The 20,385-nt window shown below is 43.3% G+C and overlaps 1 protein-coding gene across 1 annotated transcript in view; it reads left to right on the top strand.

Moving 5' to 3' along the window:
• hs3st1l2 (heparan sulfate (glucosamine) 3-O-sulfotransferase 1-like 2) overlaps nt 1-20,012 on the top strand; it is a 31,397-nt gene extending 11,385 nt beyond the window's left edge. The window contains exons 2-3 of the mRNA XM_030737598.1: nt 17,205-17,570; nt 18,692-20,012. Coding sequence (XP_030593458.1) covers nt 17,325-17,570; nt 18,692-19,357 — 912 coding nt within the window. The 5' untranslated portion in view covers nt 17,205-17,324 and the 3' untranslated portion in view covers nt 19,358-20,012. The remainder of the gene's footprint in view (nt 1-17,204; nt 17,571-18,691) is intronic.
• Nucleotides 20,013-20,385: the final 373 nt, after the last annotated feature.

The raw sequence follows: 20,385 nt of genomic DNA, 5'->3' as shown, positions 1-20,385 counted from the left end.
AGGAGGTGGTGTGCGTGGGTTAAGTAGGAAGGCAATGAAGCCATTTAAGAGTCATAAAGTGCTTGGTCAATCAAAACCACCCCCTGCTGGGCACCGCATGTCCGCCTCTGTTTTTGTGTGTGTGCACGTATGTGTAAGTATGATATTGTGTGTGCATATGTGTGTGTGTGGATGTGAGATGTTACAAAATGCACTGATGGGTTTCTGTGTATCTGGGGAAATGAGTCTGTGGACCATGTGTGCTTAGATTTTTTTTAATGTGTGTGTGTGTGTGTGTGTGTGTGTGTGTGTACCGAGGGGGTGAACAAGCCAGTCTGGAGAGGCAGTGGGATCCTGGGCTCAGAGAGAGGAGAAAGGCTGCATCACCAGTGAAAATAGCAACACAGCAGATGCAGTGATTAGAGTGTAATTTGTCTGGATACATCACAATGTGTTTGTGCGTGCAAATACATTTGCATGCATTTGCACCTTTTTCCATGTCAGCCAGATTTTCAGCCTAATTTGAAGCCTCTGCAGGACTCCGTGTCCATCATGGATTTCTCGTTCTGCTTGCAGACACTGTTTGAACTGTCAAATTATCTACAGGCTCATTTGGATTCTTGCACCAAAAAACCCAAAAACAGACAATTCCACAGTTTCATCCAGAAGCTCAGACTATTCCCTCTGATCCACATGTAGAGCCAGAAACTTTCTTCCGTCATGTGTTGACTCATTAGCTCACTTTAATGGTGTCATTTGTAAATACATCTGTTTTTCGCCAAGCACAAACGTGCAGAAGCAAAACCCACGGAGGACCAGGAGAACTGCCAAATATGAGAAGATGAGAAAATGATCAAATGGCTGAACACGAGTACGGTGCGATCACAGCGCGTCCTCCGTGAGCTTCACAGCAGCATTAATGCAACATTTGTGTTGTTTCTAAATGTAACAGGATAAAAGCTGCATCACTCCTGAGCCACAACTCTGATATGTTAACTCATTCAATATTTCTAACTGCTGCTTCACACCGAGCAGGCTGGGAGCAACGTGGCATCAATCTGAGAGTGGTGATACTCAGTACTGAAAATGAAGAATAAATGTTGAGAGAGACCATAAAACTCTGTCAACAATGTGAGCACGTTAAACAGAGTAAAATATTGATTAGTGCAGGTGCGAGCACCTACCAGGAAGCTCATTATTAATTGAAACGTTCCACATAAACTGCAGCTTTGAGGGAGCTGCTGCAGAGTCTTCACCTGCCCGGCTGTTACGTTTTAAACTGGAAGGCAACCACAGACTGTACATGAAGACTTGTGGACTTGCATAATGTGGTCACCATATTTAGGAGCTGGTTGAGTGCTTTAGCTGCCCAGTGTGGTTGGATGGGTGAGATACACATACACACATACATGCTGGTCAGTGTGTAAACTTCTAGTGTTTCAGTGAAATTAAACACATACATGTTTCAAATCTGTTACTTAGTAGCATCTGTTTGCATCTACCGCTCACACAGACTAACCACGCCCCTTTAGACGAGTTGTAACCATGTGACCGTCTGTGTTACCCTGAATATGAGAGCCTGTGAGGACTGACTCGCTCTTGGAGCGTCGAGGTGCCGTATTGAATGCGATGCGTCCACGCTGGCTTCAGTTCTCAGCCACAGAGACGGCTGCTCAGAGGCAACAAGCTGAGCACCATCAGTGCTCCGACACGTGCTCATAACTGTCTGCCTCACAGGTCGATTACGTCTGTTGACTTCAAACAAAGTAGAATTATTAAAGTGCTGCTGACCCGAGCATCCTGCTCTCCATGTTGTCTTTAGGGTCGAACACTTTAGACACAAATCAGACTAATCGCCTATTCTGGACAACAAAGCCACCAGCAGCCGGGATGCTTTATTACTGTCGCTGCAGGGCACCGTTTGGCTGCAACACTGCACCAACTGTGGCATCATCTGTAACCACCAGCACCCCGCCTCCATCCCCCGATTCCCCTCCACACCTCCACAGCCTCTCATTTTATCTTCCCCCGTCTCCCCCACCTCTCTGCTTTAACAAACCTCAGTCCCTGGGGTCTCCTGCCCAGGTGACATCAGTCTCAACAGTCTCTGCTGTGGTAAGCTGCCAGCAGGAGCTGAACACACCTGATGACGCTGGGACATCATTTCTTTCTCTTTGTCTCCTTTTTCATCAGTCACTCACTTTCCTCCACCCATCAGACCCTCTTCTTTAACAAAAACACCATCTGTGTTTTTCTCTCTGTACAGTTTGTAACACAGAAAAAAACATATTTCAGGAGCCAGTTAATATTTGGGCTCGCTGGCCCGTGACGATATTGACCAGACACAACTTGCCCGTCCCATCTGTCAGCTCGCCCTGGTTCCAGACACCCTCACATACACAAGTTTGACACATGTACAGCAAAGGCACTGAATTCACCCAGAAAACCGATTTATTTATTTGTTGCCCCAGAGCTTCTGACCTTGTGAACAGGGGACACACCCGTAATCTTCCCATCACAGACCCCGCTAGTTTACCCTCATCCCGCACCCCTCCAGTGTCCCGCTTTCCCTCAGTGGCAGTCGGGTTAAATCCGCTCTGACAGGTCAGACTGTGAGAAAGCCCACACATGCTACGTCTGCAAATGTGTGTGTAAACAAGGATGCGGGCAGCAGGGTGGGGACAGGGGTGTGAACTAAGCAGGATGTGTGTGGTCAGTGAGCTCAGCCACCATTTTAACCCAATTTTCCCCAAATATCATCCGGAGAAATATCTGCAGTTTTTCATGTGATCATTTTATATGTTCATGTTTGTTATGAAGACCTTGGTTTAATTTGTGGTGCTTGGACTTAAACAGGATTATGAGGCATTATGAGGCGGTCTGTTTGGGACTTTTACTGTTTTATTTCTGGATTTCTGTTGTTCCACCTGAAAAGATTTTTTATTACTTTTTTTCCCCCAAAAAACCACATTCTTACTCCCGACTCATCACATCCTCAGTCAGGACTCCTTTCCCATAACATTTTAATCCATCAGGATCCATCAGGGGCCCTTTAGGGTCACTTTTCTGTGTGAATGATACTGCACCAGCATACTTTATTATACCGTGATGAAAGACAAGCAACACGTCCACATCAGGAGGCTGCTGGGACCGCAGTTTGATTTCCATCTGAATATTATTTTCACACTTTTTTGACTTGGATTTGTTTTTCCTGTTACTGCTCGGTTAGTGACCGTGTTGGGTAAAAATATTCCCGTTACAATGTTAAACACATCTCAGCAGCTTTACTGCTGTTTTCAGGGTTACACATGCCTGAAGACTTGTTGCATCTATTTCAGACACTCAGGAATCTGCTGAGGTTTAATGAGATGAACCTGAAAGCTGAATAAAGGCTGTAAAGGGTTCAGATGTGAAGAGCTGGGAGTGAGCAGGTTATTGGAAAGCACAGCTTCAGGATGAAGGCCTGTGATGGTGTTTCATTCAGAAATCTGAGGTCCTCACAATTCAATTCAATTCAATTTTATTTATATAGCGCCAAATCACAACAAACTGTCGCCTCAAGGCGCTTTGTATTGTGGGTAAAGACCCTACAATAATACAGAGAAAACAACAGTCAAAACGACCCCCTATGAGCAGCACTTGGTGACAGTGGAAAGGAAAAACTCCCTTTTAACAGGAAGAAACCTCCAGCAGAACCAGGCTCAGGGAGGGGGGGGTCATCTGCCGCGGCCGGTTGGGCTGAGGGGAGAGAAAGACATGCTGTGGAAGAGAGCCAGAGATTAATATCAATTAATGATTAAATGCAGAGTGGAGTATAAACAAAGTAAATAAGGTGAATGAGAAGAAACAGTGCATTATGGGAACCCCCCAGCAGACTAGGCCTATAGCAGCATAACTAAGGGATGGTTCAGGGTCACCTGATCCAGCCCTAACTATAAGCTTGATCATAAAGGAAAGTTTTAAGCCTAATCTTAAAAATAGAGAGGGTGTCTGTCTCCTGAATCCAAGCTGGAAGCTGGTTCCACAGAAGAGGGGCCTGAAAGCTGAAGGCTCTGCCTCCCATTCTACTCTGAAGTATCCTAGGAACCACAAGTAAGCCAGCAGTCTGAGAGCGAAGTGCTCTGTTGGGGTGATATGGTACTATGAGGTCTTTGAGATAAGATGGGGCCTGATTATTCAAGACCTTGTATGTGAGGAGAAGGATTTTAAATTCTATTCTAGATTTAACAGGGAGCCAATGAAGAGAAGCCAATATGGGAGAAATCTGCTCTCTCTTTCTAGTCCCTGTCAGTACTCTAGCTGCAGCATTTTGGATCAGCTGAAGGCTTTTCAGGGAGCTTTTAGGACAGCCTGATAATAATGAATTACAATAATCCACCCTAGAAGTAATAAATGCATGAATTAGCTTTTCAGCATCACTGTGAGAAAGGATGTTTCTAATTTTAGAAATATTGTGCAAATGCAAAAAAGCAGTTCTACAGATTTGTTTAATATGTGCATTGAAGGACATATCCTGGTCAAAAATGACTCCAAGATTTCTCACAGTGTTACTGGAGGCCAAAGTAATGCCATCCAGAGTAAGTATCTGGTTAGACACCATGTTTCTAAGATTTGTGGGGCCGAGAACAAGAATTTCAGTTTTATCTGAATTTAGAAGCAGGAAATTAGAGGTCATCCAGGCCTTAATGTCTTTAAGACATTCCTGCAGTTTAATTAATTAATGTGTGTCATCTGGCTTCATTGATAGGTAAAGCTGAGTATCATCTGCATAACAATGAAAATTGATGCAGTGCTTTCTAATAATACTGCCTAAGGGAAGCATGTATAATGTAAATAGAATTGGTCCTAGCACAGAACCCTGTGGAACTCCATAATTAACCTTAGTGTGTGAAGAAGACTCCCCATTTACATGAACAAATTGGAGTCTATGAGATAAATATGATTCAAACCACTGCAGTGCAGTACCTTTAATACCTATAGCAAGCTCTAATCTCTGTAATAAAATGTTATGGTCAACAGTATCAAAAGCTGCACTGAGGTCCAACAGGACAAGAACAGAGATGAGTCCACTGTCAGAGGCTGTAAGAAGATCATTGGTAACCTTCACTAATGCTGTTTCTGTACTGTGATGAATTCTGAAACCTGACTGAAACTCTTCAAATAAACCGTTCCTCTGCAGATGATCAGTTAGCTGTTTTACAACTACTCTTTCAAGAGTCTTTGAGAGAAAAGGAAGGTTGGAGATTGGCCTATAATTAGCTAAGACGGCTGGGTCAGTGATGGCTTTTTAAGTAGAGGTTTAATTACAGCCACCTTGAAGGTCTGTGGTACATAGCCAACTAATAAAGACTGATTGATCATTTTTAAGATTGAAGCATCAATAATTGGAAAGACTTCTTTGAACAGTCTAGTAGGAATGGGATCTAACAAACATGTTGCTGGTTTGGAGGAAGTAACTATTGAAGTTAACTCTGAAAGATCAACTGGAGCCAAAGAGTCTAAACAAATACCAGCAGTGCTGAAAGCAGCCGAACATGAAGAATAATCTTTGAGATGGTTATGAATAATTTTTTCTCGAATGTCTAAAATTTTATTTGTAAAGAAATCCATGAAGTCACTACTAGTTAAAGTGAAAGGAATACTCGGCTCTACAGAGCTCTGACTCTTTGTCAGCCTGGCTACAGTGCTGAAAACAAACCTGGGGTTGTTCTTATTTTCTTCAATTAATGATGAATAGTAAGATGTCCTAGCTTTACGGAGGGCTTTTTTATAGAGCAACAAACTCTTTTTCCAGGCTAAATGAGCATCTTCTAATTTAGTGAGACGCCATTCCCTCTCCAGCTTTCGGGTTATCTGCTTTAAGCTGTGCGTTTGTGAATTATACCACGGAGTCAGGCACTTCTGATTTGAAGCTTTCCTTTTCACAGGACAGCATCACAAACATGATGCACAGAATATGATGCTGGACATTAAACACAATATGAAACATTTCAAACGAGCTCAACCTTAAACATATGTAACATTAATTTAATACTGATGGGGGGGGGGGGGGGGGTTCTTATTTTTACTCCTGATATTTTATGTCCAGTTTTCCAATAATACAGTTTTGTGCATAGTTTTATTTTCCTGAAGGAATGGTTTGAAAAAATCCTTCCACTGGTCATCAGCTGACATAAATACTTTTTGGTAATTATAGTAGATATTTATTTAACCATAGAAGTAATAATGTTCCACAATTCTTCAGCCAGGAAGAAGTGCAGGAAGGTGGAGATGTCAGCACAATGTTTATAATTTGAGCTCATTTTTTTGTTAAACTGCTGAATAAACAAACCACCAAGAACAGAAACAGAAATGAAAGCAGGAAATATTAGCTGTGCTCGCTGGTTTGTCAGACGTGCTCTCATCATCTGCAGTCATGGTCAGATGTTTCCATCACTCATCATCAGCATGAATGTCGGCGTAATTCTGAGCTTTAATGATTTTATTTGAACTGTTTATTTTCCAGGATGGAAAACATGTTTAATGACTTTTAAAAACTAAGAATTTGGTGCACAAGTTGGATCATATTTAGGATTTTTTTCCTAATCCACACAGTTTCAAATATTCACACACAGTCACTTAAACCTTTAATAAATGCTGCTGAAGGTTCTACAATGTCTTTTCCTTTTTCAAGGCCCGTTAACTTCTCCTTAGTGATCATGACTGACTAACTGGTAGGTTCTCTTCACCATCATGAGAAGGATTTGATTGACAGCAAAGTGAAGCTCTAAGAAGGAGAACTTTAGATTTACACAAGCTGGGAACGTCTCTCTGAGCCTTTTCTAAACAGCTGCAGGTTCCAAGATCATTCCTGCACGAGCTGCTCCAAAACCAACACCTTCAAGCTCAACTGAAATATTCAGCTGCCCACATCACCAGGCTAAATGCTCTCTGGAGAAAGGTTTTATGATCAGATGAGACAAAGTTTGGGCACAATGACACTGCAGCAGCTGTCAAACATGGTGGTGGTAGCATCATGCTGTGGGGCTGCTGCCAGCGGTACTGGTGCACTGCACAAAGTGGATGGAATAATGGAGGAGGACTGCCTCCACATTCTTCACTAAAATCAAAAGTCTGATGGTTGTTGGGTGTTCCAATAGGACAATGATCCCAAACACATCAAACTGGATTTGGAATGGATAAAGAATGGATTACACTTCTGGAATAACATTCCCAAAGCTCCGACCTCCCGACCTCAACCCTGTTGAAAATTTCTGGACCAATTCTGCCAAGAAGAGTGACCAAATGTCCAGCCAGTTACCCCCGAAGCATCTGGTAAAGGACATCTAACCAAATATTAGTGACCCTGTGTGGATCAGAGCAAATTCTAAATGAATTCAAACTTGTGCGTCCAATTCTTAGTTTTTAAAAGTCATTAAACATGTAAGCTGTACAATCATTCCACATCCCATAATCATCCTGGAAAAAACAGCATCAATAAAGCCAAACTGTTGATGATGTTCATGCTCCTGATCAGTGGATGTGAACTTTTGACCACAACTGTACCTGATTCAGGACAAGACCGAGGCTCCGCCCCGACCTCACACACACACACACACACACACACACACACACACACACACACACACGAGTGTGGCGTTTATGCCAGCAGCAATGCCCAAAAGCTCGGGCGAAAAAAACCTTTTAATTAGAGCAAATTTACACAAGCTTTGCTCTTCAGCTTTATTACAGAAACATTGTTTTTTTATGCACGCACACGCACACACACACACACACACACACACACACACACACACACACACAAAGACCCCTTTGATAAAACTGCATTTCCTAATCACACCCCCCTCCCCCAGTGCACTGTCTGATAAAATAACAACAGTAGAATCCCAACTCCTTTCCTCCAGACTCAATATTAAACTCAATATTCTCACACACACACACACACACACACACACACACACACACACACACACACACACACACACACACACAGTAAATACACATCAGAGGCACATTTTGGTGTTTGATATGGTTGACCCAGATTTTGGCGTGTGCATGGCTGAAGATGTGAGGAGCAGAGAGGATAAAGGAGCAGGGGGTGGGGCTGGGAGAGGCGGTGGGGGGGGGGGCTCATATGGATGTTATGCATGTGTGAGTGAATCGGATGATAAGAGGGTGAAAGGTCGGTGATTGTAAGCTGCTGGGCCCTTTCTTAGTCTAATTTGAAAAGCAGCGGGGGGCTGATGAGTAAAAGATGGACAGACATGAGTGAAGGTCAGCATGCGTCACACAAACACAAAGTGTCGCACACTTTATGGCATGAACCGTGTGCGCTCTGAAAATATTAAAAAAATTCATAAAAGTTGTGAAACTCACACTTGTGTGTTTGTTTGCTGTCTAAAATCAGAACACATTCAACAGTTTTTGATGCTTTTTGTTCCAAATTTTGTCTTTTCTGCAGTGTTACTGAAGTAAACACACCCCAATCATACCCTTTTATTAAGCACCAGGGCGGTGGCATAATTCAGAGCAGTGTGAATCCTGAGCTGGAGGATTACATGTAACATAAGCTGATCTCATTATTTTAGGCCATGTTCAAATGAGCAGCCACCTCTGTAACCGTTTAAATATGCATACATATGACAGAAAATAAGGAACAGCCTCATAAAGCCAGTTTAGTCCATTTCAAACCAAACCGTGAAATTCTTCTTCCTCTAAATCTGACCGCACGCTCCCCTCAGCACTCTCGTCCTCGGAAACACATTCGATCATTTGGTTTAAAGGTTGTGTGCATGTGCAGCAGCTACCTGTGCCCACGAATCCCGAATCGCCCCATCTCAGATATTATGGTTTTATAAAAACTGCGGAGAGATTCAGCGCCTTCACTAATCTGTGATGTTTGGGACTGAAGGCAGAAGCTCCTGTTTGAAAGAGATTTGAACAAGATTACAGTTCAGTTTGATCGAGAGCTTCATTTCATTTTTTTCATTCACTTCATCAGGTTTAAGCTGAAATGTGTCGGCCAAGCAGAACGACGGCTCTTTATTCTGCGACTGCTGAGCTTTGACTGTAGTTCAGGCTCCTGACCACTGCTGGGGATTTAGATTATGGTTCGAGCTAAAAATACTCAACAGTAAGCTTGAACATTTAGAAATCATCCATCCAAACAGTCCTGACCGCGTGCTCCACATGTGACATATTTTATCTGGTGATATTTTAAATAAAGCTCGAACAGAAACAGACCCCTGACAGAGAAATGGGGAGAAAGTGGATCCTGTCCAGACCTTCTCACACGCTCCTTTTCCCACCCTCTGCTTCATCTTCAGAAATAGATCAAATCTTCCAACTTCAGCACATTTTCCCCCGGCTGAGTACCTGGTGCAGGGTACCTCAAACTCCTCACGCAGAGAGATAGAGTGCCTGGAAGAGCTGAAAGTCCTCGACTTCAGTGGAGACGGAAGAGGCCTGTTCGCTCTCTTGTTCACATCTCATGTTTCTTTCATCTTATCTATAAACTCTGGAAGATCTGTCAGCTGACAGGAAGCTTCTTTGGGCTTAAAAGGATTTTGGGGGAAAGGAAAAAGATGGACTTGAAGTATCTCTCTCTTCTATATACATGTGTGTGTCATACAAGGGGAAACTTTGCAAACCACCAAATTCTTACTGTTTATCATCTGAGGCCCTGAGGGAAGCTGAGGGGAGCTGGGGGGAGCTGGGGGGAGCTGAGGGGAGCTGGGGGAAGCTGGGGGAAGCTGGGGGGAGCTGAGGGGAGCTGGGGGGAGCTGAGGGGAGCTGGGGGGAGCTGGGAGGACTGAGGGGAGCTGGGAGGAGCTGGAAGTATGACTGATTCCCATCTTTTTCAGACAGCTCCATCTATTTTGATTGCAGACCCCCCTCTGAGTGTTGGCCATCTCCTCTCCAGGCGGTTAATGGGAAGGGGATGGGGAATGAGAACAGCCTTGTTACATTTCCTTTGTTACCCTGAAAGGCAATCAGCTCAGCATATGTACGCTGTAATCAGCGGGCGTGATTGGCTGAGCAGGAGTTGGGCACAACTCTTTTTATAAGGGGAGATAAAAACGGAGAAAATGGAAGTTTGGGGGGGACGAAGGTGAGACCCGGACCAGGAAAAAAAGGAAAGAAAGGAGACTCGAGTGTGAAAGATGGATGAGGGGGCCAAACGAAAGAAGATGGAAAAGGAAGGAGGACAGAGAGAGTTTTATCAGACTTTCACAGCCTTGGTGATATGACAGGCTTGGCAATCCAAAGCGGTTCACCATGCCACCCCCTACCAGAGACAATCTTCTTGCTGCCTCACACATGCACTCCTGCAGAGCGCACACACACACACACACACACACACACACACACACACACACACACACACACACACACACACAGTACCTCAGTCCCATTCTTCCCCCTGCCACCCATCTCCTCCCTCCCTGCCACCCTCCGACTCTCTGTACAGGATAATCCTCCCCCCACCCCCAAATACCATCACTCGGTAAAAAGATATTTCCAAGAGCCCAGATCGCTGGCAGTCACATGCTGCGTGTCTACACAAAAAGCTAAAGCTCTGCACACATGCAGATGAGACGAGATACACACCAACACACCCACACCACAACTTATAAAACACTGGTACTCTCCCCAAATGGCAGCATCTGCTTTTCACAGATAATTACACTCCACCCTTCCCCCCCTCTTTTCTCTTCCCCTCCATCTCCATCGTCTCCAGCTTGGCTAGATAACGTGTGCTTGTCAGTATGGAGAATTCATGCGTCATTGGCAATCTTGGCATTGTTGTTGTTGTTGTTTGTTCTCCCTTTGCATGCTGGCTAATGTGAATCACAAGAAGCGATGAGCTGGGAAAGACAAGGACTTGCAATGATTCATGTGAGGCTCATTGAGCAGAGCTGAGAGGCTGCTCACATGGTGCCAGTGAAACAGAGCAGTCCAGCCCAGCTGAACAGAAATGTCTTCAACATGTCTCATCTCTCCAGACTCATGGCTTGTTATCACTGAAAGGGGACATATGCATGCATTTTAATAAAGACTTAATGATTTTAAGTTTTCGGTCAATTTTCAACAACATGCAAACTGAAAAAAGTGATTTCAGTCTTTATTTATTTACTGTGGGTCTATTCTGGGAAGTCTCCACCAGAGGAGGAGTTCAGGGATCAGTTACAGCAGAACGCTGTCAGTAAAAGGTGGAGGTGGGTTGCAAAGCAGCTTGCAGAAACTGTGTGCATGTCATATGTAGCTGTGGGGCAGGCAGGATTGGACCCCAGTGCAGAGTTAACTCAAACAGCTTTATTACTGTAGGCTCACAAGATACAAAATCTCTACTGAGGCCAAACTAAACACAAAATACCAAACCTGGGAGGAAAACAGACAACAACACTGAGACCTTAAACACACTCACTGGGTAATCAGGGAAAAGAGAGACACCTGAGGAGGACGAGGCACAGGTGAACAACCTGACACTAATGACACGAAGGAAGTAAAACTAAACACAAAGCACACGGGACAAGGAACTGCCAAAATAAAACAGGAAGTGAAGCTAAAGACACGGGCACAAACAGACAGGGGAAGACAAGAACGGAGGGAAACTAGAAACCAAAAACAGAATACAAAACTACCACAAACCAAAAATCTCAACTAAAAAAGACAAAAAAACAGAAGCTCATACACAAAACAGAAAACAGTGGGCCGTGAGGAACAGCGACCCCTCTCTGAGCTGTGGGTGTAGAGGGTGATGTGGGCTGAGATCAGCTGATCTGCTGGGATGGAGGTTGAACTCGACTTTGTGGCTGAACCACTGCTTCATGTTTAAAAGCTTAAACTGAGTTTTAAACTTTCTCCAAGTTGCAGCCAAACTTTTAAACTCAGTGGACCTCCAGCTGCAACTAAGACACTGAAACACATGATTAATAGCCAAGAAATGAACGAGCAACATGAAAATGTTTTTAATACCATCAAAAATGGTCAAAAACTGTTATTTTGCCTTAGTTATACTTTTAAAACCTTTTCTTTGTCTTACTTTTCTAAGTACGCCTCATGTCTGTACCGCAGCCAAATCCATCACGTCCATGGAGCTGTTCCTCATTTCTAACTGCGATCCTGTGCCGTCTCTAGTTCATCAAGATTAAAAGTTCATTGACTCAAAAATATTTCTGGGCCGAAAGGTGCGTTTGTTTTATTTATGAGCAGCTAAGAGGCTGCTGCAGGGCATCCCCATTAGCACGGTGCTGAATACGTTGCTGATCCACATAAACACACAAGGATTCAAACAACACAGGAAGAAAGAGCCAGGAACAGGCGGAGGAAACAAAGAGCAGGAGTGAGGGGGAAAGATGATGAGTGCAGGTGAGAAGGAGGTTAATAAGGAGGTAGAGGAAGGAGAGGAAGGTCACGAGGTGAAGTGGAAGCGAAGCGACTTGACAGCAGGGGAATATTCCAGCTTACAGAGAAGTCACAAGGGACTCATGCAACCACTCAGCACAAGGTGTGTGTGTCTCTGTGCAGCATACACACACACACACCTCTCCCTGAAGATTACTTTCTTTGTCGCAGTCGCTCACATGCAGGCAGAAGCTGCACACGCCCCACTCTGTGATTGATTGGTGCTGGCACTCAGTTTTCCACTTTACATCAAAATCATGACTGCAGGGAATCTGAATCAGGAAATCTGGCTGCTTGCTGAAAGCACCTAATGTACAGGAGACGTTTTAGTTGCTATTGGCTGAACTATCACAGCTCTGTAATTCATAAACTACTGAGCAGAGTGAGGCTGGAGGTCGAATGTTGAGGCACCGCAGGAATAAAAATCAATGCAGATGCATTTTTGTGCATCTGTATGTAATTCTGGCAAAACTTACTCATCTGAGTTTGCAAAAACTTCATTCTTCAGTCAGCGGCTGGAACAGGTCAGAGTTTGTGATAAAACAACAAACAACATTTAATTGGCGCACAGCTGCAAATAAAGTAATCATTGTGCTGATATTTAGAAATAATTTGGAAACAAATGAGCAGCTTAGGGCTGTTAGTCTGTTTGCAGCACTTTGTCTAAAATTAAATGACTAGAATAAAAATTTATTTTAAATGACAGCATGCGTCTGTGTTTGGGTGGTAAACTGAAGCATCTAACTGGTTCAATAGGTGCAATAAAATCTGGACACAATATGTAAGTCATAATCATTATGGAGGATCTTAGATGCAGCTGCCCTGGTGCTCTGAGTAACATTTTAACTAGTTCATTGAATGCAGTTTTTCACAGGTCGAAGGTGTTTTAATAATAAATTTGACATAATTATACTTGAACCCATTCCAGCAACTTTTAACCAAAAATTTAACAAGAAAATCTGCAGCAATGTTCATTTTAAATGTAATTTTTTTTATTGTCACTGCTGAAACATACTGATGAGCAGTGACGTCAGCCATAACTCCAGAGCCGCGCTGCTGCTGTACTCTGGAAACTCCGTCCACAGCCGGGGAGGGACGGCAAAGGTTGGACGGATGACGCCAGCGTCACTAAGCCAGAGGATAGCGCAGAAGGCCGACGCTCCCTAAAGGTGCAATTAGTGAGTCGCTACAGGAACAACGCCAGACAGGGTTCCTCCTCTGAAGCAGAACATTGTTACAGTAATTAATAACTCAGTCGCGTCACTGCGGCTTCAGCTCAGCAACAGCAGTAACAACAACAAGAAGAGCGAGGGCAGGAAAACACAACAGGAGGGGGAGGTTGTACTTTCTAGGAAGGTGTGTGTTAATTACACCAACAGTTTCTTCACTTCTCATAAATGCCACAGAAAAAAAATCTCTGATTTCTCTCTCTTATGAATCCAGCGATCACATGACTTGTTTCTGTCACATGATGCCTGAAGCTGAATTATTCACAGTTTTGGCAAAGCACGAAACAAAAAGCCTGAAATGGCTCCTGCATCAGTGACACGTGGAAGATATAAATGCTGCATTCATGTATTCAGACCATAACACGAGTAAAAACACGAATATTTCAAAAATACCAACGACAAGTAAAAGTCCTGCATTCATAATCTCACCTGAATAAAAGCAGAATAAAGCTTACGGCTACCTCGAGCTGCGAGCCAGGCGTCATGAGTTAATCCTAAATCTTAAAGTCAAATAATTATAAGCAAAAATGAGATGACGTATAAAATTATTTTTACACGTATGATATCATTTTTATATATAATTAACCGTTAATTTGATGTTGGGTGTTTCAGTTGGGTAAATGTAGATATTCTGTAACACATTCCTGTTTGTAAAGTAACCAGTAACCAACTATCAAAGTCTTAGATGCACACCTGACATTTAGTAAGTACAGCTAATAATTGTATGCCATTTGTAAACTATATGAATAATTAGAGTAATCAGTTACTTTAAAGCACTGTGAGTTAAATTACTGGCTGCTTGGAGCTGCAGTGTGATGACTCAAAACTCGGATTCGTACCTTTTCCTGGCTGGAATGTCCTGACCGCGTACATGTGAACCATCAGCCCGCCGGTGTAAATAATCACATTAACACTGGCTTTGCCAACACTTTGGACCACCTGATGAACTGTGTGGGATCAGGTCCAGCTAAGAGTTATGCTGACGTTTATGCCTGACGCCTGAAACCTTGGATATTATTATAAAAATAAATAGTTTGAAGCTACAAAGATTTTTATTCTTGTTTTGCAGGGATCAGGGATAGTTGTGGAAAACAGAGGGGCTGAGTGTGTGGGAGCACTATTATTATTGTCTGTTTTATATTCTTCTTGTCTCATGTCCACTTGTTGTTTTTAAGGTTAAGGCACCTAAACTGCTTAATTTGGTCTCCTCACTAAACTGAAGCGTTTCACAGTGTTTACCACATGCAGCAGCTTCTCTGACTCGATCAAGAAGACCAACAGCAGAGATTTTACTTGCACTTATTCAACTGCAAGAGGTCGCAGACTCAAGCTGAAAGCAGCATTTTATTCAGAAAAGGTTCCTTTTCCTCTGAGCTGATGAAAGTCGTTCTGAAGTCGAAACAAAAACTGAAGGAAAGTTTGTGCAAAAACATCCCGACACTTCCCCGCGGCATTCAGGAGACACGGCGCAAAGAGCAGGTTACTGCACGGCACAAAGCCTTTTTAAAAATGTGATCAAAACAAATTAAACATGAATTTCTCCCATATGCAGGTGATCTGCATTCATTTGTCGTGTCAAACAGGCTGGGAAGTGTGCAACGACCTTTTCAGCTGATGTAAGACTGATGAAGTGGGAGATTAAATGCTTTCCTCTGGGATTAAACCTCAGGATCCAGCTCCTGCAGCTGCAAGCATGATATTGGGTTTAAAGTCCTGGAGCTTGTTGTTTTTACGTTACATTGTTTCCACCAATCACTCCACTCTTACCCGGTAACCCGAGAGAGATTTCAATTCTTTTATTTTAACAAGAAAGCCTCATTCCATTCCATTCAGTTCAATTCAATTCAATTCAATTCAATTCAGTTCACTTCACTTCACTTCACTTCACTTCACTTCAGTTCAGTTCAGTTCAGTTCAGTTCAATTCAATTCAATTCAATTCAATTCAATTCAATTCAATTCAATTCAGTTCAATTCACTTCACTTCACTTCACTTCACTTCACTTCACTTCACTTCAGTTCACTTCAATTCACTTCAATTCAATTCAATTCAATTCAATTCAATTCAATTCAATTCAGTTCAATTCAATTCAATTCAATTCAATTCAATTCAATTCAATTCAATTCAATTCAATTCAATTCAATTTAATTTAGTTCAGTTCAATTGTTATTTATATAGCACCAAATCACAACAAACAGGTGCTTTATATTGTGGGTAAAGACCCTACAATAATACAGAGAAAACCCAACAGTCCAAACGACCCCCTATAGCAGCACTTGGTGACAGTGGGAATGAAAAACTCTGTTTTAACAGGAAGAAACCTCCAGCAGAACCAGACTCAGGGAGGGGGGGTCATCTGCTGAGGGGGGAGAGAGACAGAGATTAATAATAACTAATGAGGTCAGGGTTACCTAACCCTAACCCCTTCTGAGCATATCTTTTGTGTGTGTTTGGTCACTTTGGTCAGAACCCAAAACATCTTTAAAAATGAATCCTGTCGTGACTCTTAACCTCAAATCTTTCAAGGCGTTCAGGTTAAACTACTCATTAGTTTATCGTCTCTTTAGGAGCTGTTTTCCTGTTTGTCATGTCTGGTTAAAAATCAAATCCATAAAAAAGAATTAGCTGAGTGGGAAAGAGTTCTCTTGACCTTAAACGAGGGCCTAAAGTGTTGATCATACTTTCATTCTTGGACTCTGGTAACACAAAATAATCCTCCTCCATCTGAGGACGGTCTCAGTGTGGATTTCTTGACCTCACTGTTTGAAACTTTGTCCATGTTTAATAAGCATTCAACATTTAAAACGTCACCAAACGCAGATTAAACAATCCAACGATGAATAACTGTGGACGTCGGGATCACTGCAGTTCCACTGAACTCAGACGTGTTAATGCTCCTTCAGGAGACTGTAAACCTCATAACACCATAAATTGTCATTGCATTTCCTCTCCATCTGCTTTAGATATCAATTAATATTTAAATATTTTCAGTCCACGTTCATATTGCAGCCCTATATTCTGGGCTCCAAACCTGCACCGCGCTGGCCTGGACTCGACACATGAGAGTGCAGCGCTGTCTCAGACATACGGGCTCAGGAAACAGTCGCAGCAGCGAGCTGTAACTCTGAAAAGAAACTGCCCACTCGACATCCTCACATTACAGTGTTTTATTTGACACACAGATTCAAACTTCAGATAATTGTGTGAAAACTTTACAGTTACAGTTAACCTGTAAGATCAACATCAGCTGCTGCAGACGTCTTACTAACAATAAATGTGAACTTCTGAGTGTTTTTCCTTTGTGTGAGTTGACTGCAGCCTCCTCGAGCTGCAGTCAATAACAGCCCAAAATGAGTTTGTAGTAAATGTGCTAAAAAGCATTAAAGGTCGTAGTTCAGCCTTCAGATTTCATGCTCCTGAATTTTAATAACCTCTGCTCTCAGTCATTTATATGCAGGAGGAATTCATTTTTGCTTGTTTATCATCGTCAGCTTTGGCCCTTTCTGCCACACTGCTGCTGTTAAAGAAGGAAGTGACAGAGTGAGGCAGCCAAAGTGGATAATAACCTTTATTTTTCTTGCTTCCTAGGTTGTCCAATTGGGGGGCTCCCTCCCTGCTGACTGATAACAAGCACAGCGTACTGGTCTGGGAGCTTCATGAGTGTGTGCTCATAACCATCACTCCACCTCTGTGTGTGCGTGTGGCACCATGCTGTGGACAGTGCTGCTAGCACTGCTGGTGCTTCTGCTGCTGCAGACTCAGCTGTCTGTGTGCTTAAGGGAATTACGCACTGGGGGTTCCAGTTCTTCCCCTCCATCATCCTCTTCCTCCTCTTACAATGCTACCCAGCAGCGGCTGCCGGGAGCTATTATCATCGGCGTGCGGAAAGGTGGCACCAGAGCCCTGCTCGAGATGCTCAACCTGCACCCAGATGTGGAAGTGGCAAAGGCTGAGGTAAAAAACTGTCACTGATGTCTCCATCACAGGCGGGGGAGAAGATTCACCTGGGTTGCACTTAAGTGTTCTTCAGTGTCTCACCTCCTGTTACTGTGGACTTCACTTCCACCACATTTCAGCATCAAATGGATTAAACTGGGATAAAACGTTCCCTTTAGGACCGACGTCTGTTTTCTTTCAAATATATCTCATTTCCCTCCAAGTGCATTTTTATATTACAAAAACATGCATTTCTTGTTTTTGCATCACTCTCCTCCTTATATATTATTATAATTGTATATAATACTTTTACTGCAGTGAAGAAAAGACATCAATATGCCTCAAAACCACCTGATTTTGATGCTGTTCAGAAACCTCCCACTGTCTGCATGATTTTGTCTTTAGGCCATTGGGTGGCCATGGAAAATTTAAAAAGTCCATCAAAATTAATACCATAGTACTTAAAATATTGTTGTAAATTCAGAGAGTAATAATGATTTTAACTGTGGGCAGAAGGTCTGCATCTAAAAAAAAAAGTATTAGGAGACTCTAATAATGTAGAGCTGCAGTGAAGCACAAAATTCAATCTCAAGGTAATGGAGCTAAGAAAATGCCCCAGGTGCAGATATATACTGTAAACCTGGAAATATCTGTGCATGCAGGGAGCTGGAGATGCAACCCAGGTAAGACCGAGAGGGGTTAGAGGCTGTCCAATCACCACATGCAGAGTTTAGTTCAGGCCAAACATGTACTGCAGCTTCTTCAGTGCAGAAAGAAGAGATGACACAGAGCAAAGACACTTCTGCTTCTGTGTAGTCTGTTGTGTACTTCTGTAAGTATGATGAATGATGACGGGCCTGTCCTGGAAAGCTGCACAGAGAGAAATCCTGATCAGGATAGTTTAAGATGAGGACTATGAAGTTAGAAAGCTGGTAGATTGGTTCTGGAAGAATAGACTGGCTTAGACAGGACGGGGACTACATGGAAAGTTTTTTTTTGATGTTAAAAAGGTTTAAAAATCATTATATGTCTCTATTCTTGAAATTTGAAAAGAACTGGGTCAGCAAATGAGACAAAAATGAATGAAAACCTTTTTTTCTTCATTTGCATCACTAAATACCTTCTGGATCTTCTGACAGGTGCACTATTTCAACGTGGAGGAGCACTACCGAAGAGGTGTGGCCTGGTACCGAGCTCAGATGCCTTTCACCCTCCCAGGTCAGCTGACAGTGGAAAAGACCCCAGGCTACTTTGCAGCTCCTCAGGTTCCCGCACGAGTGTGGGACATGAACCCCGCTGTCCGTCTGCTGCTCATCGTCCGGGACCCGGCCGAGAGGCTGATCTCTGACTACACCCAGGTTCTGCACAACCGCCTGACACGTCAGAAGCCCTACCAGCCCCTAGAGGAGCTCCTGCTCTACAAGGGCCACATTGATCCTGGATACAAGGCCCTGCAGAGGAGCCTCTATCACCAGCACCTCGCCCGCTGGCTGGAGGTCTTCCCCAGGGAGCAGATCCACGTGGTGGACGGAGATGCCCTTATTCAGGATCCCTTCCCTGAGCTGAGAAAGGCAGAGAGGTTCCTGGACCTGCCCCCCAGGATCAACCCGAGCAACTTCTACTACAACGCCACCAAGGGCTTCTACTGCCTCCTGTCGGCCGGACATGACAAGTGCCTGGACGAGTCCAAAGGCAGGCCACACGCTCCACTGAGCAGCCAAGCCTTGAAGAAGCTTTGTCGGTACTTCAGAAAGCCCAACAAGTTATTCTTTGAAATGGTGGGGAGGTCGTTCTCCTGGTGCTGAGTCACTGTGAAGAGGAGCAGAGGAGCTAAAGAACAGTGCTGACACATTCAGGGACACAGACGGAGAAAGAAAGCTGTGCTTTTAGATGAGTGGGAACATTTTAGTTCAAATACAGTTTTTGTTGATACCTTCTCAGGTATAAATGTGGCCAACACGTGCAGCACACGCAGAGAACCTGCGGCCGACGTAAACCTTTACCGTGACCACGTTGGTGCCTCCGGGGAAAACCGCACTTCCACAAACAGCCGTGCCAAACACAAGTGTGGAGCTGAAAGTACTGCCTGTTAGTTCTTATGTGTGGGCCTTTAAAATAACGTGAAGACTCTGATGTGATGTAGAAATAGACGAGCGGTTAAAAGACGGTTGCATTGATTCATTGTTGCACTATGAACTCTAATTGCATAAAAGGTCAATCAAGGTTCAACAGGAAATGACTTGATTTGATTTTTCTGAGCAGCTGTAAAACTTTTGTGTTAGTAAACATTTTAGTCCTCATGGTGACTTTTTGCTGTTTTCCTGATCACATGCTGTTTGAGAGGCTCACTGAAAACTTGTTCTGCTTTCTTTTTATGCTTAAGGCCAGCATCGTGCTATCGCTAGTTTGTGTTATTTTTTTTTTAAAAATGCCCTTCTAATAAACGTCTTCAGTCCTGCAGTCTTTTCCCTGAACTCCAGCCCTGAGGGCTAAAGGGATTTAAAGTGTCAAACATAAAGACGCAGTGATATAATCTCACTGACAGGCCTCTCTGGAAGCACCTCTCCTTCAAAGTGGATGAAGATGTTCTCTGTCAGTGTCTATTGAACACGTTCTTTACATCGCAGATCAAAGCTTCTTTTCACCATTTAGTTTTTCCTGTGTAGGTGTTATCTCCATCACCACCACGACACCTGCAGGTCACCAGACGGGCTGTTCAGCTCCTCACTTCATTCAAAGCCAAATGGTTTTCTCACCTTAATCCAGTTCATCTGGGAGGACTTAAAAAGGCTGACAAGTCATGACATCAATACATGAAATTTGAGCCTTTAAC

The sequence above is a fragment of the Archocentrus centrarchus genome, chromosome 9 (genome assembly GCF_007364275.1).
Source record: "Archocentrus centrarchus isolate MPI-CPG fArcCen1 chromosome 9, fArcCen1, whole genome shotgun sequence".
Lineage (NCBI taxonomy): Eukaryota > Metazoa > Chordata > Actinopteri > Cichliformes > Cichlidae > Archocentrus > Archocentrus centrarchus.
Note: the sequence above shows the minus strand (reverse complement) of the source record. Positions and strands in the feature narration are given on the sequence as shown.